The sequence below is a fragment of the Silene latifolia genome, unplaced genomic scaffold (genome assembly GCF_048544455.1).
Source record: "Silene latifolia isolate original U9 population unplaced genomic scaffold, ASM4854445v1 scaffold_20.1, whole genome shotgun sequence".
Lineage (NCBI taxonomy): Eukaryota > Viridiplantae > Streptophyta > Magnoliopsida > Caryophyllales > Caryophyllaceae > Silene > Silene latifolia.
Window position 1 is genome coordinate 7073344 of NW_027413163.1, and position 25309 is coordinate 7098652.

Below are 25309 nucleotides of genomic sequence, written 5' to 3' on the forward strand. Positions count from 1 at the left end.
CGGACTTAGCATAACCAGGCCGAGGTAGAAGAAGCCGATGCAGAAATGCGCATTTTTTACAAATTACTTGCGCAGAATATACGCTCAACATACATCGGAGCCCATACCACGGCATAGACTACGCTGGGGGCAAATTGATGGGGCATATTCTGCACCGCTGACCAAGTCAACATATTGAGCAAGGTCAAAGATATCCACAGCAAAGTCAACAACTTAGACAGCCTAGCCGATGCAGCCCATCGGCCTGTCACTTAGGTCTCGGCCAGGCAACTAACCAGCCGGGACACATATCCGCGTACTCATATCCAATACCCCTCGGCCGGCCTGCCATGGGCCCATCGGCCGAGGGTAGAACGGTCTTTCCACCTGCTAGCCACTTGGCCACTACGTGACAAAAGGTGAAAGTCTATAAATACTCCTCAACCCTCATTGAGGAAAGGATCCCACAATTTAACCTAAGAATCACTATTCATCTGGTAATATCTTCCTTATCTCTATACAATACATACTTCGCCAAGTAACACGGCTTATCTCTCTAAGTTTACTAACTTGAGCGTCGGAGTGAGTACGCTCGGCCAAAGCTGAGCCCTCAGTTTGTTCATCGTTTCAGGAGAGGTCAAAGGAGGACTCAAGCAAAGACGTCATTCTACAAGCCACGGGTGGTAACAATACTTGCTCTGGAATTACACCCGGAACAGGGTGATTAAGAGTAAAATTATGATTGACCCGATTAAGTCGATCTTTTGCTTGGGGATGGTTTTAGACTACCATTGTTTTCTCTTTTTTTTGGTCAAAAACTACTTGTGCTGAAACTATGGCGAGATTTGGTCGATTTACCGACATTAACGTATCCCACATGATTTTGATAACATCAAACAACAATGACCAAATGCGTCCAACCCACAATTTAACTTTACATAAGCAAAATTTATGTTTTCACATTTCAGTAATAACTACGAACATCTACTGAAGTTAACCGTAAGTACATTACGACTTCCCAAAATCGTGCCTAAGCAAGATTAAAACATAAAAGAGTCAAGGGAGATAGGTTTAAGCCGAAAAACTGACCAAATTTGTCTAGATTCTTAGAGTATATAGTTATTGACCAAGAATAAAGAAAACAAAGGTAGTAGAAAAAAAAAAATGTAAGGTAGTCTTTTTACAAATAACCCTAAATATAAGGTAGTTTTTGACAAAATAAATCCTAAAAATAAAGGGAACAATAAAATTAGAATAAAAAATACTCCCTCCTATTCAACATAACCTTCCCTCTTTCCTTTTTCATCTATTCACAATACTTTCCCTATTTCCTTATTTAATAAAGTTTTATACTTATTTTAATCACATTATCCCACAACAATACCCCACCCCACTCCTCAACAATACTTATTTTAATTAACTTACCCACAACAATACTTATTTTAATCACTACACTCACAAAAGTCACAATAATACCCCACAATACCTTCTCTCTCTCTCTCTAATTACCTAACTCCACTACAATACTTTACCTTATTTTAATCCATCTCCTTAATTCTAGTGCCCCCATGAATAGGGAGGGTTATCTAGAATAGGAGGGAGTATTAGTTTTAAGCAAACTATTAATTCATTTAACTGGGCCGGATATACAACTTAATCCATAATCCATTATTATACCCTATAGCAACTCATTTATAAAGATCTGCATATCTCATAATTTAAAACCCTAAAGCTCCTTCACCTACGACACCATTTTTTCCATATGCTAGCTACATGCCTCTCTCATACCCCTCTTCCTTCATCAGTTCATCACTCCATCATCTTTATTGAAATCTTAAACCAATCAACCAATGTCATTTACATCTTTAATGCAATCTCCAACTTTTTTTTATTTAGTTTTACAATTTTTTAAGCACAAATGATATTGGTATAAGCTCTATTCCCAAATAGTGATAATTTACAACCTTTATTTCAGAACCAATAAATATTATTGTTGTGATTTTTTTTCCCCGATTTTGATATGATTTTCTCTTAATAGTAGTGTACTTACGTATACGATTTCTTATGTTTTTTTTCGTTTCTCAATTTCTCAATTTTTTTTTTCTATTTATCATATATTTATATGATTAATTTTTTAAAAATTTAACTAAGTTCTTAAAATATATAAATGCCAAATTTTTAAGGATATAGTATTTGTTTTCAAACTTTGGGTCGAAGTGGTTTAGTTCTAGTTCAAGTACAAACACACTTATAAACTAAATTTAATTTTATCAAGTTTTTCCTTTTCCTTTTTATTTTCTTTTACAAAATTTTTAGGTATCTGAATTTATTATTTTTAAATTTTAATTTAATTATTTATAGGAAAGAATTATACTATAAATTTTAATTTTATTTACTACTCTCACAATTTATGAAATGAATTGTATTTACGTTGAACTATATTTACATGAAATCTAATACAGAGTAATTAAATAACTATGAAAACATGGGGGTCCTACCTAAAAAACACTTTTGCAAGCCCTAAACATCAGGAGCCAATGAGAAATTAGGAAAAAACCTATTCCCTCCTATTCCGAATAAGTGTCCAATTTGGACAATGGTACGAAAATTAAGGAATATAGTTAAAATAATGAAAATTATTGTATAAGGGTAAGAATATATGAGTTAAATAATGAAAAGTATTGAATATGATGGGTTATGGGTGGTTGAGGACTGGGGTGGTAAATAAAGAAAAGAGCTAAGGGTAGGAAAGTAAAAAAACCATGTCCAAATATGGCAAATGGGACAGTTATGTGAATAGACGGAAATGACAAATGAGACAGTTATTTAGAATAGGAGGGAGTAGCTTTTATACTAGGTAGATTTCTAATTATTCATTCCTCTCTCCAATCCACATACCACATCATCTTCCTTTATTTATTCTTTAATCATCTCCTAAAATTTTGTGCCCAAATCAAAGGGGAAGAAGATACCGAATAGAAGGGAGTATGAAAATTCAGATCGTATAAAACCGTATATCACATCGTATCCATATATTAAAACCGTATGGTATATTTTTGTAGTACTCAATAGCTACTACAGAAATGAAATTAGGACTCGTTGATCCCTGACTCCTTCCTACGCTACCATTTTCGATTGTTGCAAATCGCGGACCTCAGAATCCAACGCCATTGTCAAACTCTTCTTCCAGCACACACCTAACTCAAGGTATATCAATCCATCTATTTTCCTTTACTACTGCTTTTTTTCGCAATTTTATGAATATACACCAAATTATAATGTGCCAAATTTCTTTATTTGTGAAACTTATATATTCTAGGGTTTGATTTGATTGTTACAAATTAGGTTGAATATATAGTTTTAGTAATGTTGGAAAATTTAATGTAATTTTTCAATTAAAACGACGTTTCCATTGATATCGTCAATCTCACCTTCTTCTTCCCTTCAAATCGTCATTTGTGAATCTCACCTCCTCCTTCACCAATACTACCTCTCCTCTGGCCTCACCTGCTCAGCAGTCATGTGCTTAATTAATGAATGGTCATCATTAATTGAATCAATGATTTAATTGTTGTTTGAGTATGTTCTTAATTTTTTAAATTTTTGATGCTAATTACTCAGTACTCACTGCCGCACTGCCGACTGCCCTGCTACTTCATTAGTTTGATTTTTTTAATTTTTGATTAACTCTATTCTGAATTTGTAGTTTTGTTTTAGTGGTTGTATTGCTTAATTTGTTTTGTGACAGATTATTAGTGAAGTTTTTTTTGTTAAACACAGTACAACAACTTGCAACAAAACCATAAAGCTACAAATTTGAACTATTGTTTGGTTCCATTTATTGAGCGAGAATTTTTTGTACAAGTGATGATGATATCATTGATAGCTTCCAAAACATGAAATCTCGTCGAATGGTATTAGATTGACTCTCGTCGAATGGTATTAGATTGACTCTTTAGGTATTGTGTTTCAGTGACACTATTTTTATATGTAATGTTAACGATGAAATCTATGTAATGAAATTTCATATTTTTTTTTCATTTGTCTCTCTTTTTCCTATTGTGCCCGCTTTCTATGATTCCTAGGTCCGCCACGGGTTATCGCCCAATTGTGTTCCCTAATTTAGTGGATGCTCTTTTTTTGATATTGAATTAGTTTGAAAGGATCAGTTGCTCTTTTGGGTATGCTTTTCATTTGTTTTCCGTAGTTGTGTTGAGTTATATTAGTTATCAAACAAAAGGGAGTAATTATTGTGTGAGACGGTCCTTTTAAGTAGCAGATTCGCTAGTTTACTAGAGTAATCTTTTTACACAATTTACCGTCTCATAGTGTGTGACCGTGTTAGTCAATAGTTATTGGACAAAAGAAGGCTATAGATCTCAAACTGTGTGGAATTTAGAGTGAACATTAAAGTCTACATTTACGGATCGTAGGAGTTAGAGATTGAGCAAAAGATTAGTGTTTCTTGTTCGCCAGATTTTGTGGAATAATGTCTTGAGACTATTGATGGGCGCCTTCATGTTTGGTTTAGTCTGTGATTCTGTACTTCTTCAGGCTTGCATTTGTTTTCGCTATCATATTAATAGATGCTATGATTGTAGAATGGCAACCTTAAGGAACCTAAAGATCAAGACGAGCACTTGCAGACGTCTTATCAAAGAGCTACATTCCTATGAGGAGGAGGTTGAAAGAGAAGCTGCTAAAACTGCTGACATGAAGGAGAAAGGCGCTGACCCTTATGACCTTAAGCAGCAGGCATGTTTGACTCGGTTTCTTCCATGATTTTTTGTTACTTAATTCTGCTTGGTGGCCGGATTTACGTGAAATGCTCAGCGTTCCTTAAAATATTTAGTTGGATTATAATTACTCAAAAGTGGATCTGAGTGTTATCTACTTCCTTCCTCGATTTAAAAACAAATGCCCGGGTCCTAGCACTTCTATGAGATAGATTTTGAAATCATGTGACATTTGAATTCGAAAGAGAGCGATTAGGGAGTATCCTTTTATCATACAGGAGTTACAGCATGGTGGTCATTTTGTACTCCCGTTGTCTATCAAACAAAATTCTTGAAGCAAGTGAGAGTTAGAGGAATTACTTTGATTGTTATGATGTGTTGTATTGGGGTGCTTAAGTACTCTGATTCTGGACCATTCAGATTTTTGCGTCAGTGAATGTTTCATTCAATGACTATTTCTAGGTATAAATGGAGGTTTTGGAGAGTTGATTGATCATTGTATGGCATGTAAAATGTACATAGAAACTTCTCTTAAGCAAATAGATCATGATGCCATGGTGCTAGGAATTATTGTGTGTTGTTGTCTGACATCTGAAGATTAAGATGGATGTTGCGTGTTTGTAACTTCAGTAGGGTACTTCTTTCACCAATTGGTTTTAGGATGCGATGTCACTACACTTGTGAACATGGATATACACTTCTTGTTGGCGTCCCTGTAACAGATGATACTAAAAAGAACATTGTATACTGACTGCCATATTGATTTGAGGATCTAGACATTCGTAGACTACCCATGCATGCCTGCTTTCATTTCCTTTTTGTTCCCAATACCACGTAATCTTGTTTTTTCTAATTATTATAATTAGAACTATTACATGCTTATTCTTTTTCTTGTCAATTGCTTGAATTAAAATTAGTTATGTTACTTGTTAAGACAATAGAGTTGTAATTATATATTTATGTTATTTGAGTTTGTTGGAAAGTAAAATAAATGAACCTTACTAACCTGTGATAAGAGTGATCCTCTGAATTATTCTCTGTTTTAATTTCTGTAGGAAAGTGTGCTAGCCGAGTCAAGGATGATGATTCCTGATTGCCGCAAGCGCTTGGAGTCTTCCCTGGCTGACCTAAAGGCATTATTGGTATGTTGTTACTAGTGCAGATTGATAGTTAGAAAAGTTGCTCTTTAAACTGTAGAGCCACAAAAACAGGGTTGAGTGCAAATTGTGAATATTTTGGATTAGGGGGGCAAATACTTAAAAAATTGGATTGAAAACGTAAGAAATTGCAAATAGCGGCTTAGGAATGCCAGTTTTGAGTTCCTAGCCTCATTCGATTGACATCTTGGTGCTATGCCTAAAGCCTATGAGACTTGAGGAAACGAATTAGTAAACTTTGTTTGAAGGAGTGACCGACTAGTCTCTTAATCCAACTGTCTTTCCTCTTGTCATTTTCATGAAGTAGTGAAGTATTAGAAGTAGCATACGGTGTTCTTTTTGTTTTGGTAAAGGATAAACTGGAAGCACCGTCTTTGTTGTTGCCAAAGAAAAAATGCGTGACCACCTCTGTTGTACTTAGAGAGGTGGCTTCTTAAGCGGCGCTAGGGCAATGATACTGACTATATTAGTAGGTTTTCAAGATGACTGGTAGATGATAATGAGTAAACACCGTCAACATGTGAGTTGTGAGTTGTGAGTTTTGAGGCTTGATAGGACTTTGGTATATAGTACTCCATATGTGGTAGTGGAGAAGTAGCGTACCCATGAGATTTGATTTCTTGAAATACTTTGTAGGCGGAGCTTGAAGAATCAAACGAGAAAGAAGGCCCTGAAATTGATGAAGCTCGGAGCATGATTCTAGAGGTGGAGAAAGAATTCCAAACTGCAGATGCTTAGATGAGAGGCTGACCATCTGAAGAGACCAAACTTTAGTCTTCACAATCATCATGCAATTGCAAATGATGAAAAAGAGTGTATTTAGTTTCATTTTGTGTTTTATTAAAACTTACAGACTAACTTTCAGTATTGAAATCCTTCGTGGCGAGCTTGGTCCCTACTTGGTGAACAGCTTAGCAGCTTCAATGACGGCATAATGTATCCATTTTGGTTTTTGGGTGATTCAGAAGCAGTAAACTTAATTTGTACTACTTAGAAAGGCTGTGATTTTGTGCTTGAACGAGTGCAGTATGGAATTATGGATGAACGTGACTTTTGGGCTGAGTTCGAACCCCCTTTCCAACAGATCATGCTGTCTACAATTCTTCCGTCCATGCAACCGAAAATTAGGGTTTAGAGTTCAGAACAGCTCCTTCCCTCCCATCTAATGCATTGCATATTCTGCCGGAGGACAGAGGGCTGGTGGGATGTGGATAGTCTGGGACATGGAATGAAGTAGTATGTATGTATGATGTACCATAGTGGTCCATATAATTCAGTCGAGAACTTGAGATGGTAAAACATCTCGAACTTGGGTACAGTCCCAAACTCCCAGTCCTACCAATAAATCTTCTATCTCCACGACTTGGTTTTAAGTCCTGAGTGAGTCTCAAGACTCGTTCAAGAATACCAATAAATTATAAACACAATTTAAAAATCCATTTTATATAACTTTACTTATATATTTAATTATTCCAATATAATTATGAATATGGTTAAAATATTAAAATTAATTAATAATGTTTGATTTTGTAAAAAAAAATACTTTCTCGATTTGAAAAATGGTTAGAAAAGGTGTATTTCGACCCTAACTCGACTCAGAACCCAACCTGACCAATCCTATCCGATCTGTTCCGTTTGACAGGTAAACCTATAATAGGCGAGTCGAGATGATGTCTTGCCCACCAAGACAACCAAAGAGTAGAAAGTATAATACAAACGTAATTAACCAACAAAATTCTAACCAAAACCTTGAAAAACCTTGACCACCTCCTGTAGGCTGTAGCAATGAAGTATAAGGGTAATCATAGATTTCCATGGTTTATCCACCATTTATCCAATCTCAAATTCTTGCAATCTCATCGCAATATCAATTGTTCCAAACTCAATCAATTTCGTAGCTTATCTTCTTCTGCTTCTGCAAGAGCTTCGTTTAATAATGCCTCCAGCTCCACTTCCTCTAATGGTTGCTCTCCTCTCCTCTTTAAATTCAATTCAATTGCATTATGTTATATTTGTATCAATTTTATGGTATGAATTGGAGTAATTGAAATTGTGGTAAATCTGTTTTATTTTATTTTGCGCAGGGAAATCGTATTTTCTACCAGGTGCAACCGTTGCCACCATGCTTATGCTCGCTACTCTCCATGCTCGCCGCCTTTACGCCGATAACAAGGTCTTTTTTTTTATGATGCTTGTCTACTAGACTAGTTTACTGAATGTAGTGTAGTGTAGATGTTGATTACGTTTGCTCACTTTAGTCTTTGAAACTCTAGTCTCACGTGCATTCTAGTGTTTTCGAGTTCATGTCTTGTTCTTGCGTATGTGTTTTTGACACGGGAATTAAGGCGGAAATGAAAGTTGAGGAAAGATGCGGAGTCACAGTGTACAATGACTTACATGTGGATGATTCGAAAATCAAAGTAGGATCTTTATGGTAGATAGAGGGATTAATAGTGTTTTGAAGTTGTATGTAAGGCTCGGGTTCAAAAACACGTCCGCGTTACTACCCCCTTTGTGGCGCTGTGTTTGAACTAATCAGTGCAGAAAATTCCTTTTCAGAATGAAAGGCAAATATGTATTTCCTCCGTTCAAGTCATTTCCATACGTTTATTCAACATTCCTCTCACATAATTTGAACAAATATATGTAAATGCGTTAAAAAAGAGGGTCTAGTAGATTATTATGTGAGTGATTGTTTAGATATGTTCTTGAAAGATATAAGTTAAAATGTGAGTGAAAGGGTCAGTCACTGATGTTAGAGAGAATGAATAGGCTGGTGGTGTCACATAATAGAGAAAATATTGGCAGACCATTGGGCAGAGGCGATGGGAAGGTGTCCAGAAGGGGTTGTTTCATAGTATTCGTAATTTGTCAAGTAATGGAATGCATAAGACTAATGGGGAAACTTACTATTCGAAACATAATGCAAAAGGTGAACCCGTTTTAAGGTGTTGGAATCAGTAAACCATGTATGCTAAATAGAATGCATTACTTAAGTTTCACAATTTTCCTTGATGTTTTATATCCAAGTTCTTACCATCATTCGTATGGTGATTGCTAAATATCAATTGGCACGAACAAGGTCCCAAGTCCTTTCCAACCCAATATCAATTGGCAGTTGGAGTAACTCCTTAATTTAGAAGTGATCCACGCTATGCTCTCTAGTAAGCGTGGGACACTCGCATATGACTTTTAGCTGAAGCTCTCATCAGATTTGACGAAATAATGAACTTCTAATGTGCGTATTAGTACTATAATAAGTGTGTGCGTGTCTAACCTCTTACATTTAATTGATAATCTGGTATTTGATTTATTGGATAGGCTGAAGAAGCAAAAGCAAAAGGGATAGAAGCAGGGTTTCAGCCTGACGCTAAAGTAGAGCACTTATTCATATCCTTTCATGTCTATATCCTGTTTTACCTTTTTTTTTGCTTCAGTAACATATTATTTTTTTCCCTGTTTTGCTTGCCTTAGGCATCATTTTTGAGCATTCTTCCTTTGCGCACGATTTCCCGTATCTGGGGTTCAGTGATGAGTGTGGTGAGATTACTTTTAATCTTCTTCTTCCTTTATTTCCCTTTTGTAATGGGCTTCTTAATGATCTGAGAGCACACCTACTTGTCTATTTGTCGCAGGAACTACCTGTACAAATGCGGTCATATGTTTATAAAGCATGGGCACGGGCATTTCATTCGAGTAATTGTCATTTGCCTGCCTTTTTGTTACTTGAAAATTGAAATATATACTGCTTGAATCTTCTCATGTATTCTAATGTAATATTGTAACTTCCAGACTTGGAAGAGGCTGCTTTGCCTTTGACAGAATACTCTTCGATGCGTGATTTCTTTGCTAGGGGACTTAAAGAAGGATCCAGACCTATAGATGGTGATCCTCAATGCCTGGTAAACTGGTAACAGTTTCTTAGTTTCTGTAATCATCTAATATCTGATTCTTGAGATGTATCCATGTCAATTTACTCGCTAGTTCTTCTTAAATTTGCCATTATAGATTAGCCCTGTGGATGGAATTGTTATGAGATATGGGGAGTTGAAAGAATATGGTGCCATGATCGAGCAAGTGAAAGGTTTTTCGTATTCTCTTTCCGCTCTTCTTGGTCAAAACTCTTTCCTTCCTATGGTATCCCGGAGAGATGTGGATGAAGAATGCAGCGATGTTGGAGATAATCATAGGGATCAACCTAAGAAAGCTTGGTGGAGACTTTCATTTTCCTCTCCTAAAATTCTGGATCCTATACCACCTAGGTAAGTGGGTAGTCGAATCCCAGGTTTTGTCCCAGTAACAGCTCTCAATAATCTCTGCCAGAGATCATGAATTATGTTGTAAACTTGGTGCTGACAATTTGACTTATACCCAGATTTTTTTTTTTTGCAGTCCAATTAAAGGTCTTTTCTATTGTGTCTTATACTTAAGTCCTGGGGACTACCATCGAGTACACTCACCTGCTGACTGGAATGTTCTTGTTCGAAGACATTTTGCAGGTGATTCTTATTTTGGTTTATTGAAAGCTCTAACTAGATTGGAGTCTTAGACAGGATCATCTAAGGCACTCGATTGATATTATAATGAGATATACGTTATTCTTTTTGTTTTATTTTTTTGAGTTTTTAGCAGCATTACATTTCAGAATGTATATTTCATTAGTCATCACTGTCGAAGATCAATTTTCTTCGCCTGAACTAGTGAACTTTCTGTACCTGTTATAAAAATTTAGGTTCATTTTTTTCCCTTTTAACTGATTAAATATTTCCACAGTAATCTCAAGGGATCTTTTTTTCGCTGCAGGTCGTCTTTATCCTGTGAATGAGCGGGCAACCAGAACCATCAGAAACCTGTATGTTGAGAATGAAAGGGTATGCAGACTTGTATAATTATTTCCTGTTATAGAAAACTATCTAACTAATAGACTCAACTCTAAAGACAGAATTAAAGGGGTTACTGTCATGACTGAGATGACTGTAAACATTTTAGCTCCAACGACTCGCTCTACTTTTTTTACTTTTCCAGGTTGTCTTGGAAGGTCAATGGCAACAAGGATATCTAGCACTTGCAGCAATTGGTGCCACAAATACTGGGTCAATTGAGGTGAACTTTATCTGCATTTTGTATTTGTATAGGGAATTAGCTAATGATTTATGACTTATTTTTGCCTTGAGTCCTTGTTGCAGTTGGGAAAGGAGAGTATCCCATCAATTGTCTTTCATTTTGTACATTTGATATTTTGATGGTAGCTTAATTTGCAATTTGTCAGTGTGGTGTTAAACTGCTGAGGGAGTCTCATGTTCAGAAGAGCCCTAATCTTGTCTATGATTATGTTTTAAGAGTATTTTCAGTTTAGACTGGTTCTAAATCCTTGGACCTTGATACACTATTGCTGCGACATGTTTAGCATGTGCAGATGCACCACCTGAGAGAAATTCATTGCTCAGACCATAGCATTGGCTCCAGGGCCTCCAGAGTCCAGCCAATGGCAAGGCAAGTGGGGTCGGATGTCTACTGCCGTACCCATGTGTTAACATATACCCTCATTGGCTTGAAACATTCTAATGAGAAGTTGCGTTTGAATGCTTATTACGTAGGGTAGGGCTTGCTTGTAATAAGGGTAATTGTTACGGGAATAATAGAGTTCAAAATAGAAAGAAAATGATGGTAAGGGACTCGAGTGATAGCAGAGCTGCGAAGGGTGGAAATGAGGAGGCGGACGATTATAGCTACCCAAAAGGGAGAATTGTTCACCTTCCGCTTGGAGTAATACACTACATTACCTCGTATAGGAGTCATTATTCTTCCATCCCTGCCTGTCTCCACTCCTCCGCTACCACCATTTACCACCATTTTCTTCTTTTCCATTGTTTGAGCTCTATTTAAAGAGTTAAAAGCTAATTACAAGCTGGCCTTAAGCCAATTGTCTTATAACGTACTCTCCAACTGTCTGATAGACCGTCTTTCGTACTCTCCCCCCTTCTCATCTCTTACCTTCTGGATTTATTTATATTTTTGCACACAGCTTTTGATTGAGCCAGAGCTTCGGACAAATCGACCTATGAAGAACTTTGTACAATCAGAGCGACCAGCAGAGCGTGTATATGAAAAAGGAGGTGTTGGATTGATGGTCAAAAAAGGGGAGGAGGTTAGTTATGACATCTTTTGCCATATATCTTGAAATATTAATTTCTTTAAGGGGGTGATCCTTAGATTTAGGTTTTAGCACATTTCCGCATTAATACTGACCTTCACCCCCAAAAAACTTGTTAGCCTCCATTACAACCACCACCAAGTTGTTTTTAACAAAAAATATGCAATGTATGTTGTTGATAATTGTTTGTTGATTCCGCGTGTTTCTCAGGTAGCAGCCTTCAACATGGGATCAACAGTCGTCGTTATCTTCCAAGCTCCAGTGACAAAAGAACATACATCATCAGACTTCAGTTTTTCTGTCAGGCGCGGTGATAGGATTCGTACAGGTGAAGCACTTGGGAGATGGCGCAATTTCGCAGAATGAAGAGTTACGTGAAATATAGGAGCATGAGCATTTATGAAGTCTTTATTTTGTTTTAAGCCAAGCGAAATCTCACGGACATATAATTTAATGAGTCAAACTGAATTAATCTTACTCGAGTTTATATCTTTATGAATACAGAAACTCATTTTCACGAGCATGATACTTCTCTATTCGACAAAGGAAGAGTACAGTACGGTATAAACATTCATGTTCTCTCACTCTCCTTTCCTTTAGAATTCGCGTATTGGGAATTCTAAAGGAGAGTGAGAGAACGATGCTTTATCAATTTCTCCTATGACGAATTACAGACCAATGTTACTGCAACCACAATGAACTAATAAAATATTTAATGTCAAAGCACAACTAAAAGTCTCCGAATCTATGTTACTCCATCTCGATTACAAGTGTAGGGCACATCACAGTGTCGGACAGTACATGAATATTTTGTGAAGATGTTTCATGTTTTTCGTCTAAAACGAACTGTTCAAATACAGTGTTGTGCCTGGATGACCAAGTGTTAACACACGGTGTATAGCCAAATTGGAATGTCTAGATAATGTAGCACCCAATACCGACCAGTCGACCACTAAAAATCCTTGTCCCTTGAGAAAAACCAAGCCACGAACACAGCTACTAGGCTTTGAACAACAACATCAGAGCCTTAATCCCAAAATGATTTGGGGTCGACTGACATGAATCATCCTTTCGAACCGTCCATGGGTGAACGCACGCTTCAAAATGCGAATAAAAAAAGGGAAAATGAAAAACAAAAAGGAAGAACGAAAATGTAATGGAAAGTCAAGGTAAACTTAGGGGTTTTAAAATCGAATTCCGGATTTTTTTTATAAAAACTTAAAACTTAAATCGAGAGAAAAGATTAAAACGATTTTTCAAAACCGAAATAGAATTAAAGATCCGGAATGAACCAAGTAAAAGCTACTAGGCTTTCATTACTAAAAAATAGAGCATGCTGTACATTGGGAACTACTTGCTACAAGCTACACAAAGATCCGAGAAAGAACACTAATCTACTTAAGATAAGAAGCTTTGCATTTCCTTGCCTTCTGTGTTGAGCACACCACATATTTAGGGTCATGCTCGGCGATAACAAGGAGTCAAGGAGGCAGTGCCGTCTAATGATTTTAGGGGGCCTTGTGCTAAAGTTAAAAAATCTAATGTATCATATCCTTCAAAATTATGCAATAATCAATAATGAAACATGCAGCACGTAACATGCACACTCGCAAAAGCTGTATAACCTTATTAACCAGGAAATAAAAACGGAGTGACATAAATGTATGTCGCAATTGATAGCATGGAAAACCTCATTTCACGGAAACTTCAATCACACAAACATATCTATACAAACTAAGGGCTTGTTTGGATTAGGGGATTTGGAGGGGAAGAGAGGGGAGTAACAATGATTGTTCATAGCCTCATATGATGAAAGATCAAGCTAAACTTTGACAAGGGACCTAAGTTCAGCGATTGCCGATTGGACTGCAATACTGTTATTACTGCATACTAGAGAACAATAAAACTTCACAACAAATGTAGGCAAATGGACATCATTAATATTCATATACCATTGTCAAAAAGAAAAAGTATCACTTTGAATTAGTCTTAATAAGCACAACATCAATTAAAGGTCTTCGAGTACCTCTTTCCATAAAACAAAATTCAGCACTTCCTTTCATTTACATACTCCCATAATCCGTCAGGTCATCATATCAACTCGTCTGCATCTTCCAGAACAAAACTATATCCAACTCATCTAAAGTGAAAGTTTGATCTAATTTATGCCTTTGTTCCTGAAAAGCAACCAAAGTACACCTTCAGTCAAAACAATCTGCAAAACAATTCCAAAATTTTCATTCAAAAAAGCAGAAAATACAATTACATCATTTTAAAAAGGCTTGATTAAATCAATGCTTTTCCTTAATTAATGCTTAATCTAACCGAAAGCACACGAGGATTCAGATAATACTCCGCATTATTTAAGTTTCAATAATCAACATGCAACCCACTATTAAAAGTTTAAAACTCTCTCTTAGCACACTCTCCAATCAACAAAAACCATTACAGCCAAATAACGCTGGATTCTTATAATCGACACGAAGAATAAACTAATGGCAAAATCGAATCATTTATTAGTACAATTGTATCAGGACAAGTACAGTACCAACTTCAGGCAAACTAACCTAAGAATAACTTAACAAGCATAAAACAAACAATCAATTACGAAACCACAAAAAACCCTAATTGACGATTATTTCTGAGAATCTCAGCACAAAACATAAAACCAAAGACATTTTAGATGGGTAAGAAAGGCGGAAAAAGTACCTACGTTTGTTTGGAGAAAGAGGAAGTGGAAGGAACACGCATGTTGCGAAACATCAGATAACCCACTGGCAAAACAACTCCTACCATCATCACTATTGCTCCCATTAAGTACCTCATCGGGGTTGGTGCTTCTACTTCTATCCATTTTCCCATCTGCAATTACATATAATCACCAATTATACGAAGTTAATCACTGATTTAATGAAGAAATTGGGCATTGATTTGTTGATGACTTGCTACCTAAGTTGACATTTTTAAGGAAATCATTTACATAAGCCGCCGAATACACACAGCTTAGTCAGTGATTCAATGAAGAAATTAGGCATTGACTTGTTGAGAACTAAGCTACCCAAGTTTGCATTTTTAAGGATAATCAATCATTAACACAGCCCATTAAATATATTAAAGCTCAATCACTGATTCGATGATTTGTTGATGTAATAGCTACCCACATTGGTATATTTAAGGAATCATTTACAAAACCCGCCGAATACATACATCTTAGCCAGTGATTCAATGAAGAAATTGGGCATTGATTTGCTGAGACTAACCTACCCAAGGTAGCAATTTTAAGGACAATCAATCATTAACACAACCGACCAAACATATAAAGCATAATCACAGAATCGACGAATAAATTGGGGATTAAATTGCTGATAACCAAGCTACCCAAATTAGCATTTATAAGGACAATCAACCATTAACACAACCCACCAAACATCTAAAGCTTAATCACAGAATCGACGAATAAATTGGGGATTAAATTGCTGATAACTAAGCTACTCAAATTAGCATTTATAAGGATAATCAATCATTAACACAAACCACCAAACATATAAAGCTTAATCACTGATTCAACGAAGAAATCAGGAATTGAGTTGCTGATAACTTGGCTAACCAAGTTAGCATTTTCTTCAAGGATTATGATTTACAAAACCCACCAAATAATCAAAGCTTAATCATTGACTAACCTATCAAATCTAGCATTTTTTAAGGATAATCATACATTAACATAATCATAACCCGCCAAATATATAAAAATCATAATCACTGATTTAATTCAGAAATGGGTAACTGATTAGTTGATGATTATGTACCCAAGTTAGCATTTTTAATAAGGAAAATAAAAGGAGATAGGGAGAGAAGATTACAGGCATTATGAAGGATCACAAGTGCTGATGATTGTGAAGAGGAATGAGGAGAAGTTTGTTGTATACACCAACCTTGATCTTCTGACGGGCCTCTTCAGTTGGAAAATTTTCAAGTATGTTGTTTAGGTGATTCAAGTAGGGGCTAGAAACAATTCTAGTAAGGAAGAGATTTGGTGGAAAAACCTACGAACGGTTTCCTAAAGCTAAATTTTGACGGATCGAGAATAGAAGGTAATAAAGCTGCTTTAGGATATTCTATAAGAGATGTGATAGTAAAGTTGTTTTGTTAGGAGCAAAAAAGTGTGGATCCAATAGTATCCTTGTAGCGGAAGCACTTGCTTTAAAAGAAGGTATTTTAGCAGCCAAATACTTAGGAATCTCAAACTTAATTGTGGAGGGTGATAACTTATGTGTTATTAACTCGATTCGAGGTACTTGACAAATTCCGTGGGAAATTTCTAGTATTATCAAGGATGTGAAATTAGACCTTCATTTTTTCGATGAAGTGATAATTAAACATTCTTTAAGTAAAGCCAACAAGTTCTTGACTTCATGGCTTCAGTTGGACATTCATGTCCAACTCTTTCGAGGTGGTTTGATAGCCGGTGGCTTCAACTTACCTCCCTCATTCGAAAGGATGAGATAGGTTGCCCTAGAGGATCAACCCAGTTTTCTTTCCTAAAAAAAAAAAAAAAAAAAAAAAAAAAAAAAAAAAAAAAAAAGTAGGGGCGTTCAAAAACGGCTCGATTTCACCCAACCGCTAATTTAATTCTCTTTGGATGTCGTTTGGTTCGGCCAAACATTAACCACACAGTACTTAACGGTTAGAAAAGATTCGGTTAAACATTTTGAACGGTTATAAATAATTCCGTTAATGGTTAACCGGTAATCATATTAAATACTCTTTTTTTCTCCAATTTGTTTACTCTTTTAGGTAATTTTATTAAAAATAAGTTGATATACGTTATTATTAATCAATTTAATATTTTTGAATTTAATTAACCAATTTTCTAAAATTGTGGACCGTAATTGAATTACAATATTCTTGGCCTCTTTAACTCTAGAATCATGGGCTTGGAGAGTTGGAGGTGTGGCTTGAGCTCGACTCCGAACAACGAATTGAGATTGACTCAAACAAGCTAAAAATGCTTATAATAGGCTTTAAACCCACAAATTCTTGTTTCAGACGTACCATTTCATCTTCCAAAAATACGGTATTTAGTAACCATTTTATAGTCAAATATAACCATAATGGTCAAACTAGTTTTACAACTTATATAACTTGTTTTTCAAAAATAGTCACATTTAGTTGTAATTTTATACTTCCTTCATTTTCATATGATGTACCCATTTTATTAAAATACTCCACTCATATATTCAACAAATGGATACATCATTTTAAAATAGAGGAAGTACCAGAATGGTCCGTTCTTAAGAGAGACCAATTGTTTAAACACTAGTTATTTGCTTTGAATAAGAAGTTAGGAGTTTAGGACCAACTTTACTACTTTTAACTTGATAGTTTAATTATCTTAAATGTTAATTATCTTATTAAACTGGGGGCTTAATAGTTCTAGAGGTGGCAAATGGGTGAATTGTGTCGAGTTATTTCGGGTCTCATTTATTTCGGGTTGGGCTGGGTCGGGTCGGATCATTTTGGGTTTCGGGTCAATTTCGGGTGACCTGTTGTCGGGTCACTTCGAGTATGGGTCATTTTGAATCGGGTCGTTTCCGAGTTAATGGCTAAAACATTTTAGTTAGTACTATTTTGATTAAGAAATATTATTTTACAAATTTAACTATTTATTAAAAACTAGTTTTGAAACCCGTGAAAAATCACGGGTCTTGATAAGTTTTCCTCTTTTAGTTAATGCCATCTGTATAGACACAAATTATTTGGAAACATGACAAATAATAAAATAGGATGTGAATTATGAAAATTAAACATAATAACACGTTACTCTGTACTGTGACTACTGCCAACTCCCTTTATTTGTTTTCCTATTTAATCCTCGTTTGCTTTTCGAGAGTTAAAATTTTCAAATTTTGAGTGAAAATCTGTTAGAGATTTCGCGGTTTTAATTTTAAAGGTTTTTTTTTTCTTATTCTAAATGGATCTATTATTCAAAAAGATGGGGAGTTAGACGAAGATGTGGCTCACAGAATTAAAGCGGGATGGTTGAAATGGAAGAGTGTTTCAGGGTTTTTATGCGATAAAGATATGCCCAAAAGATTAAATGGAAAATTTTATCGCACGACAATTAGGTCTGCCTTACTTTACGGTTCCGAGTGTTGGGTCATGAAACATTGTCACATTCAAAAGATGAGTGTGGCGGAGATGCGTATGTTGAGATGGATGTGCGGACATACAAGGAAAGATCGATTAAGGAATGAGGTGATTAGGGAAAGGGTAAAAGTGGCGCCAATAGAGGACAAGATGATGGAAAACCGACTAAGATGGTTTGGCCATGTGAGAAGGAGACCTATGGACGGACCAGTTAGAAGGCTGGAGACTTGGAGGACAGAAAAGGTCCCTAGAGGTAGAGGAAGACCGAGACAGACATGGTTGAGAGTGATAGAGCAAGATATGAGATTTATGGGGCTAGAGGAGAGTATAGTGACGAAGAGGGCACAATGGAGGGAAAGGATACATGTGGACTTTTAGTGTGTGATATTTTTTTTGACATATTTAGTGTTTTTATTTAATTTAAAAATTAAATTATTTGTTCTTCTCTCCTTTATTACAATTTTTTACCAACCACTTTCTTATATATTTTACTTGGTTTACTTTTAAAGCATTCCGGATCCTTAATTCTATTTCGGTTTTCAAAATCATTTTAATCTTTTCTCCCGATTTAAATTTTAAGTTTTTATAAAAGAAATCCGGAATTTGATTTTAAAACCTGTAAGTTTACCTTGACTTTCCATTACATTTTCGCTCTCCCTTTTATTTTTCATTTTCTCTTTTCTCTTTGCTTTTTGAGGTGTGTGTTCACCCATAGACGGTTCTAAATGATGATTCATGTCAGCTGACCCCAAATCATTTTGGGATTAAGGCTCTGATGTTGTTGTTGTCTAAATTTTTAATTATGGTAATTATATAATCAAATAATAAATAAAATTAATTATAAAAATGTTCACTTGGAATAAATTGAATTCTTTAGTTAGACCTTTAACTATATTGTATATATTTAATTAATTATTGTTTCATAGATAAAAATGAAAGAAATTAATTAGGTGTACAAATCACAAGGGGTGTGTGCACATTAATGGACATGAGTTATTCGCTCGTTGCGATGAGCGGCGCTTAGATGGGCAAGGCTGCAGCCCCCCACTGCCGGTCTGGGTCTCCTGTTGCGATGGGAGCCGGCAGGTCTACATACTGTAGTCGATTACTAGTATTGGTGGAGTTTGGAGGAATGTGGATTGCGTGACTTGGATAGTTGGATGTTGTCTTGTTATTTTTTCTTACTTGGTTATACAGGTGACTGGCCCCGTGTTATATTTTCAAAAATATGGTGATCCATTCGGGGATGGTGAGCAGTTGGTTTAACAGGTATTGGTTGATATATTGCTTGCGGGACATGGAGGGGAATCGAGTTATCACGCTGTTTAGCAAGTTGCCGTTGTCACTCGTGTTTAGTAGTCTTTCAGTTGTTAGAGTTGTAATCCTGGTCACGTTGGTTTAATCTGTAAAGGACACTTAATAAATGTTCTGTTATTGTTTATTTGATATACTTACCTCCGGCAACCGAGATGGTAACACCCTTACTTAATGGAGAATGTCTTGTTAAGACTTTTTGATAAGTGGGGGTGTTAGAATACTTACTAAAAAGCTGGAGCTCAAGTCAAGCTCACACCAACCAAGTTTTTTTTCTTTGGAAAACGAGTCGGGCACCACTGACGACACTCAATCTCGGTGCTACCCTCTCACATATAATAAATGGGAACTCCTTCAATAAATGATGCATGTGACATTCGTGACACCCAATCTTGACGCTATCATAGACGGATATAGTTAAAGACGGGTCAAATACCTTAAAAGTTGTGACATTTTTGGCTCCCACCACCCCACTTATTACTTGTCCTATTAGGAAATGTGGTAATTATAAACAGATATATACCGTCTATAATGAGATTTTGTGATCCAGTAAATACCCTATCATTATCGTCTTTTTACCAAACTGATCTTGAGCGGTCTCGTCTCATAATCACCCAAGAACGAACTATCATCTCCCTGGGTGAAATCTCAGCTTTGACAGACTCCTCACCTCCAACTTCCAAGTTTCGATGAACCAAAATCTGATCACGAGCGTTAAACGTCCAAAATCATAGCATAAGACATGAATGTTATTAGAAGAACATCATCACAACAACACTCCATCTTCTCCAAAATCACAAAGAGATCCCTCAAAACATTGAAATTGCAAGGAGAGTCTATTGATCCACCTCTCACTCATGGCATCCATGTATTTCACTGCCCTGTATGTTATCCTTCCATTTTATTGATTTTTTTCATTGTTCCATTATTATCATTGATGCCCATGATTGTAAATTGTATAAAGGTTGAATCTTTTGAATATTGGTGAGAAATGGTGATATGGGTGAGTGATTAAATTGTAGGATGCTGTAGGAATTGTGGCAAAGTTATCAGAATGTATTGCTTCAAGGGGTGGTAACATTCTTGGTGCTGACATTTTTGCACCTCCCAACAAGCATATCTTTTACTCCAGAAGGTCTTTTTCTTTGCTTTATCATGTCTTTTTGACAAACTCTCTAAAAACAACTTGTACGGCGTACAACGGTCTTATAGTAAGTTATAAACCTCGTTGTGGCGTTTTTGTTATGTACAACTCTTTACATTTTTAGCAGGATTGATAATGTCCAGGGGGGTATTTGATTGAGGGTTTCGGAATGGAGTGGAATGGATTTGATCCATTCTAGCGTTTGGTTAGGTGATTTTGGAATGAAGGTAGAATACTTGATGAATCTAAAATTTGAAAGCTATTCCAAACCCTTAGCGCTGCAGTTTCCACCTAAGTTTCCAACTCCATTCCCCCCCTACGTGGATGATCAAACCAAATAACTATGAACTGGTATGGAGTTCTAAGTTCTAACTCCATACCTCCCCGTATCAACTCCAATCCATTTCGTTCTCCTTCTTAAATCAAACAACTCCTGGTAGGAATAGTTGATACTGTATTTGTTATTGTTGAAATGGATAGATTATAGCTAAATTTAGGCTAAGTTTTTCTCCTTCCGTCCTAATCATCTATTTATCTTTTTACTCTTTTTGAAGGGTATTTTAATCGAAGGCAAACAATTGATTGAAACGTAGGTCATAGGGAGTATTTTATTATATTTTGAGGCGTTAAATCGTTGGCTTAAAAGGGTAAAGAGCTATATAGAAATACATTGTATGCTATTTTTCATTTTGATGAAACAAATTTCTTATTATATTGAAGAGAGTACTGTTATATTACATTATTTACATGGATAAAGCTAATATTTTTAAAGCCCTTACATTACGTGGGTGGAAATGTTTCGAATGAATTGTGGAGTATGTGAAATAGAGATGCTACTATCATATTATCTGTTTTTTTTCTTGTGTATGGTTATGTATTTTTTATACATACTCCTATACTTGCTTGCATTACCGAACTTGTCTTCTATTCATATGGGTCACGAGTCACACGGATTTGAGGATTCCTAAAATGATATGAAAGCAATGATGGGGTACAGGCAGTAGGAGTAGATGTAAGGGTCTTCTGTTCTTGTTAAGGGGTTTTGTCAGTTATTGTTCTAGTCTACTAGTGTTTACTACATTAATTTTGGCCTGAGAGAACAGGTTAATGTTAGATTGTGCAGTTCTTATTAGAGATTGGTACGTAATGAAGTACATGCGAAAACATATTTTATTGATGTTTGAGGGCTTATAGACTGCTGAAGTTATTGAACTAATGCTTTTAGCTTTTGTTCACTTTGCTTCCCAAGCTGGGACCCTTGTAATTTTTTTGTAGCATCTGCTATAATTGTTATTCGGACCCTTGTGTTTTTACTGTCTAAGTACTCCAAACGTCCAAACGTCCATTTTAGGGCCTCTTTCACTGGCTGTAAATTGCTCCTCACATCCTTCCTTAAGGAAAAAATTACCACTTTTAACTTCTGATAATCACGTCTCAAGTCATATATTTTGGGTATGGCTAGGTATCACGAAAAATACTTGTGTCCACTTGGGAGGACCGTCCTCCTTACATCTAAAGGCAATCCACCAAATAGAATATTATAAACTTAGGTGTAACTTGTAAGGAGTACGGTCCTCCCAGAGTCCCATAGGACACAGGAATTTTTCAGGTATCATGATCGTTATTGTAATAGCTGGTGACCAGTGATGTTAAAGTAGGCAAACCTTCACCATGGGTTCATGACGAATGTTTTTGTAGTTTTGATGGTTGAGAAATGATATTTTTATTTTTATTTCTCTACTTTGCAGTGAATTTATTTTTGATCCCTCAAAATGGTCAAGGAAGCAGATGGACGAGGACTTCCTCAAAATTAGTACTATGTTTGGTGCAATAAGATCAGTTGTTCGTGTGCCTGATTTGGATCCAAAATACAAAATTGCAGTGTTTGCTTCAAAGCAGGTCTTCTTTATTTATATGCCTTCCACCATATTTTGCACATACTTTCTGCTTCTGGAAGTAACCCAATTTTAATACTATCTTGTTTTTAACTTCATGTAGGATCATTGCCTTGTTGAATTACTTCACGCATGGCAGGATAGAAGACTGCCTGTGGATATATCTTGTGTGATAAGGTGATCAATAAAAAACCCTTTACATTTATCTTAGTACTCTTGGTGACGATCATTTTCCCTTTCCAATGGAACCAATGCCTCATTATTTTTTTGGTTTGTGATCGAATAAAACAAAATAACTCACTAAAGTAGTTGCGCATCCTTTCATTGTTTAGAGCGGTCATTTGATGCAAACATTGACACAATTTTATTTTGGGTAATTTTACCCAATCTCTCTGTATTGTAGCACATGAAACATCTGACTTCCCTTATTCTGCAATTTGTAGAAGCCTATAACGCACTGGGGCAATGGTGTTGTTGACTCTTGTTGACGATTTAGGGATTAATATATTGTCCTTCATCTCCACGTCTTTACTTGGTTCTTGCAGTAATCATTATAGAGATCCAGACTCTCATGTGATGCGTTTTCTTGAGCGGCATCAAATTCCCTATCATTTTTTAGATACTACTGCAGTCAACAAAAGAGACGAGGAAATCTTGACTTTAGTCGACGATACAGATTTTCTAGTACTTGCTAGATACATGCAGGTACTCCTTGAAAACATTTTCTTGCCCTGTGCAAGGTGAAGTGCACTTATTCGCACTTTAGGTTGAAATGAAATTAGCTTTTATACCATTAGATTTCTTAGGCTTCTAGTGTACAAATTTCCATCATAATATGGATAGATTGGAGCTTACAAACAGTAGAGCACTAAGAAACAGACATTTTTTTTCCAGATTTTACTATGTGTGGGGGTTTATGCATGAAAGGATTGGTTCTTGTACTGGTGCTATAGTTTGTTCATTTTATAATGCCTTTAATGGGTAATTTGCAAAGGAATGGTGGTGAAACCGAGTTAAATATATTTCGAAGACATACTGTAATTTAGAAGGCGGATGAACTATTGTGTTTCATACAGTTATCCATCGAATAGAGTGCTGATTGCTATGACGAGGTTTTGTTTTGCACTGTTTTCATTAGGGTCCTTTTATTAGGCCTGCATTATCTGCAGACATCCTTGTTCCTTTCTAAATAAAAAAAATATTTCTGAACTTTTTTTTATCATTGCTGGACAATGACTTTGATCCTGTAATACTTTTTTTTTTCTCCTAATGTTTCTGTAGATATTGTCAGGAAACTTTTTAAAAAGGTATGGGAAGGACGTAATTAACATTCACCACGGCCTTTTGCCGTCATTCAAGGGTGGGAATCCTTCAAGACAGGTTAAAATTTGGTCCTTTCTGCCTCTGGAAATTTCCTCTGTTTGCAGTATGTGTATGGTACTATGGTGTACCCCTGTACTTAATATTTGCGGCTGACATTGACAGGCCTTTGATTGTGGAGTGAAAATGATCGGTGCCACAACACACTTTGTGACAGAGGAACTAGATGCAGGACCAATCATTGAACAAATGGTATGCGTCTGTACGAATCATGTTTAACCTCCTAAGCCTATGCTCTATTCAAACTTGGTAACGAGTGTCGATCACGGGTGCATATCCTATTGTCGGACCTGACTCAATGTTTTAGACACTTGGACTTTGCCTTAAAGTGAGAATACGGGTGCAGGGAGGTCACGTTGTAAAACAAGTTAGACATATGGCTTAAACTTCATTACAAGATGATATGAAGTTTCTCTTCACTATTGTCACGGAGGGTTCCCCTTTTGTGTTGTCTAGTAGTGTCTGTTTTATAAGGGTAGGGTATGGATACCACATCCATGTCCTTGATAGTGGTGTCCGCCATGCGTTCAACCCTAGAAGTGGGAGTCGAAGTACCATAGGTGATAACTCCTTTGTTTTGGTGTTCAACTTATAAATTTCCATTTTCCTCAAAGTTCCTTTTGACTAACTTTAATTTTCCTTTCCTATCATGGATTTTCTGGAGCAGTCAGACTCATGGCTATAACTTGTTCTTTGTGTGTACTGGATTTCCTAAACCACTGTTTTGGGGCTGTAGGTTGAGAGAGTTTCCCACCGAGATAACTTGCAAAGTTTTGTACAGAGATCGGAGAACCTCGAGCGACAATGCCTGTTCAAGGCGATCAAATATTATTGTGAGCTGCGGGTTTTACCATATTTGGAGAACAAAACTGTTGTGTTCTGAGAGATATAATGTTCAAACCAGGTCAAGTGTACGTCCGTCTATACCTTTTTTTCACCTACACCGTTACTATTTTCATATAAGATTACAACATTAGCTCTCTTACTTATGGTGGATATAAGGTCTGATGTACGCAACTTAACCTCCCAAAAAGGTGTTTCCTGATTTCAATAGATTAACCGACTATTTTTGCCCTGGAAGTTTCCATGATGAATAGATTTACCAAATTTCCAAAATGTTTTGTTCAACTGATTTCATTGTGTCTCTGTGTTTTTATTTATAACATAGGATTCCATTATTTGACCATGGAAAGCATAAACTCTTGAATATTTTGCCCTGCAAGTTTCTGAATCCCATCAACGCATTGCTGCTTATGAGCCTTGTGTTTGCACTTGAATTCCTAAATTCGTTTTTGACGTTTGAGTCCAAAATAGGTGCCTGGGTCGTCGTTTCCTTTTTCAGAGCCCATGCGTTGAACGATCACAAGCGCTAAGGGAGGGGGGGTATTTTGATCCCTTCGACT

General features: G+C 36.3%; 3 protein-coding genes and 1 long non-coding RNA gene across 5 annotated transcripts; 3 read left to right on the top strand and 1 right to left on the bottom strand.

Moving 5' to 3' along the window:
- Positions 1 to 2859: 2859 nt before the first annotated feature.
- On the top strand, positions 2860 to 6932 carry LOC141638235 (tubulin-folding cofactor A-like). Its single transcript, XM_074447647.1, has 4 exons — positions 2860 to 3186; positions 4581 to 4734; positions 5771 to 5857; positions 6509 to 6932. The coding sequence occupies exons 2-4, from the start codon at positions 4582 to 4584 to the stop codon at positions 6608 to 6610; spliced, it is 342 nt and encodes a 113-aa protein (XP_074303748.1). The 5' UTR covers positions 2860 to 3186; position 4581; the 3' UTR covers positions 6611 to 6932.
- A 607-nt stretch (positions 6933 to 7539) lies between these two features.
- Positions 7540 to 12551, top strand: LOC141638556 (phosphatidylserine decarboxylase proenzyme 1, mitochondrial-like). The gene is made up of 12 exons (XM_074447966.1): positions 7540 to 7835; positions 7957 to 8045; positions 9194 to 9247; positions 9347 to 9412; positions 9508 to 9568; positions 9665 to 9774; positions 9881 to 10134; positions 10265 to 10371; positions 10676 to 10743; positions 10898 to 10975; positions 11898 to 12020; positions 12237 to 12551. Exons 1-12 carry the CDS (start codon positions 7658 to 7660, stop codon positions 12390 to 12392), a joined length of 1344 nt encoding a protein of 447 aa, XP_074304067.1. The 5' UTR covers positions 7540 to 7657; the 3' UTR covers positions 12393 to 12551.
- A 1253-nt stretch (positions 12552 to 13804) lies between these two features.
- On the bottom strand, positions 13805 to 16019 carry LOC141638557 (uncharacterized). 2 transcript variants are annotated; one of them, XR_012542106.1, is made up of 3 exons: positions 15887 to 16019; positions 14740 to 14888; positions 13805 to 14203 (listed from the first exon to the last, which is right to left on the bottom strand). It is a non-coding gene; the product is annotated as an uncharacterized LOC141638557 (long non-coding RNA). The 2 variants fall into 2 exon arrangements; XR_012542107.1 differs by having other exon boundaries at positions 13805 to 14241.
- Positions 16020 to 20067: 4048 nt separating this feature from the next.
- Positions 20068 to 24981, top strand: LOC141638525 (formyltetrahydrofolate deformylase 2, mitochondrial-like). The gene is made up of 8 exons (XM_074447935.1): positions 20068 to 20370; positions 20510 to 20622; positions 22380 to 22530; positions 22630 to 22703; positions 23072 to 23231; positions 23808 to 23906; positions 24012 to 24098; positions 24643 to 24981. The coding sequence occupies exons 1-8, from the start codon at positions 20230 to 20232 to the stop codon at positions 24787 to 24789; spliced, it is 972 nt and encodes a 323-aa protein (XP_074304036.1). The 5' UTR covers positions 20068 to 20229; the 3' UTR covers positions 24790 to 24981.
- The last annotated feature ends 328 nt before the right edge of the window (positions 24982 to 25309 follow it).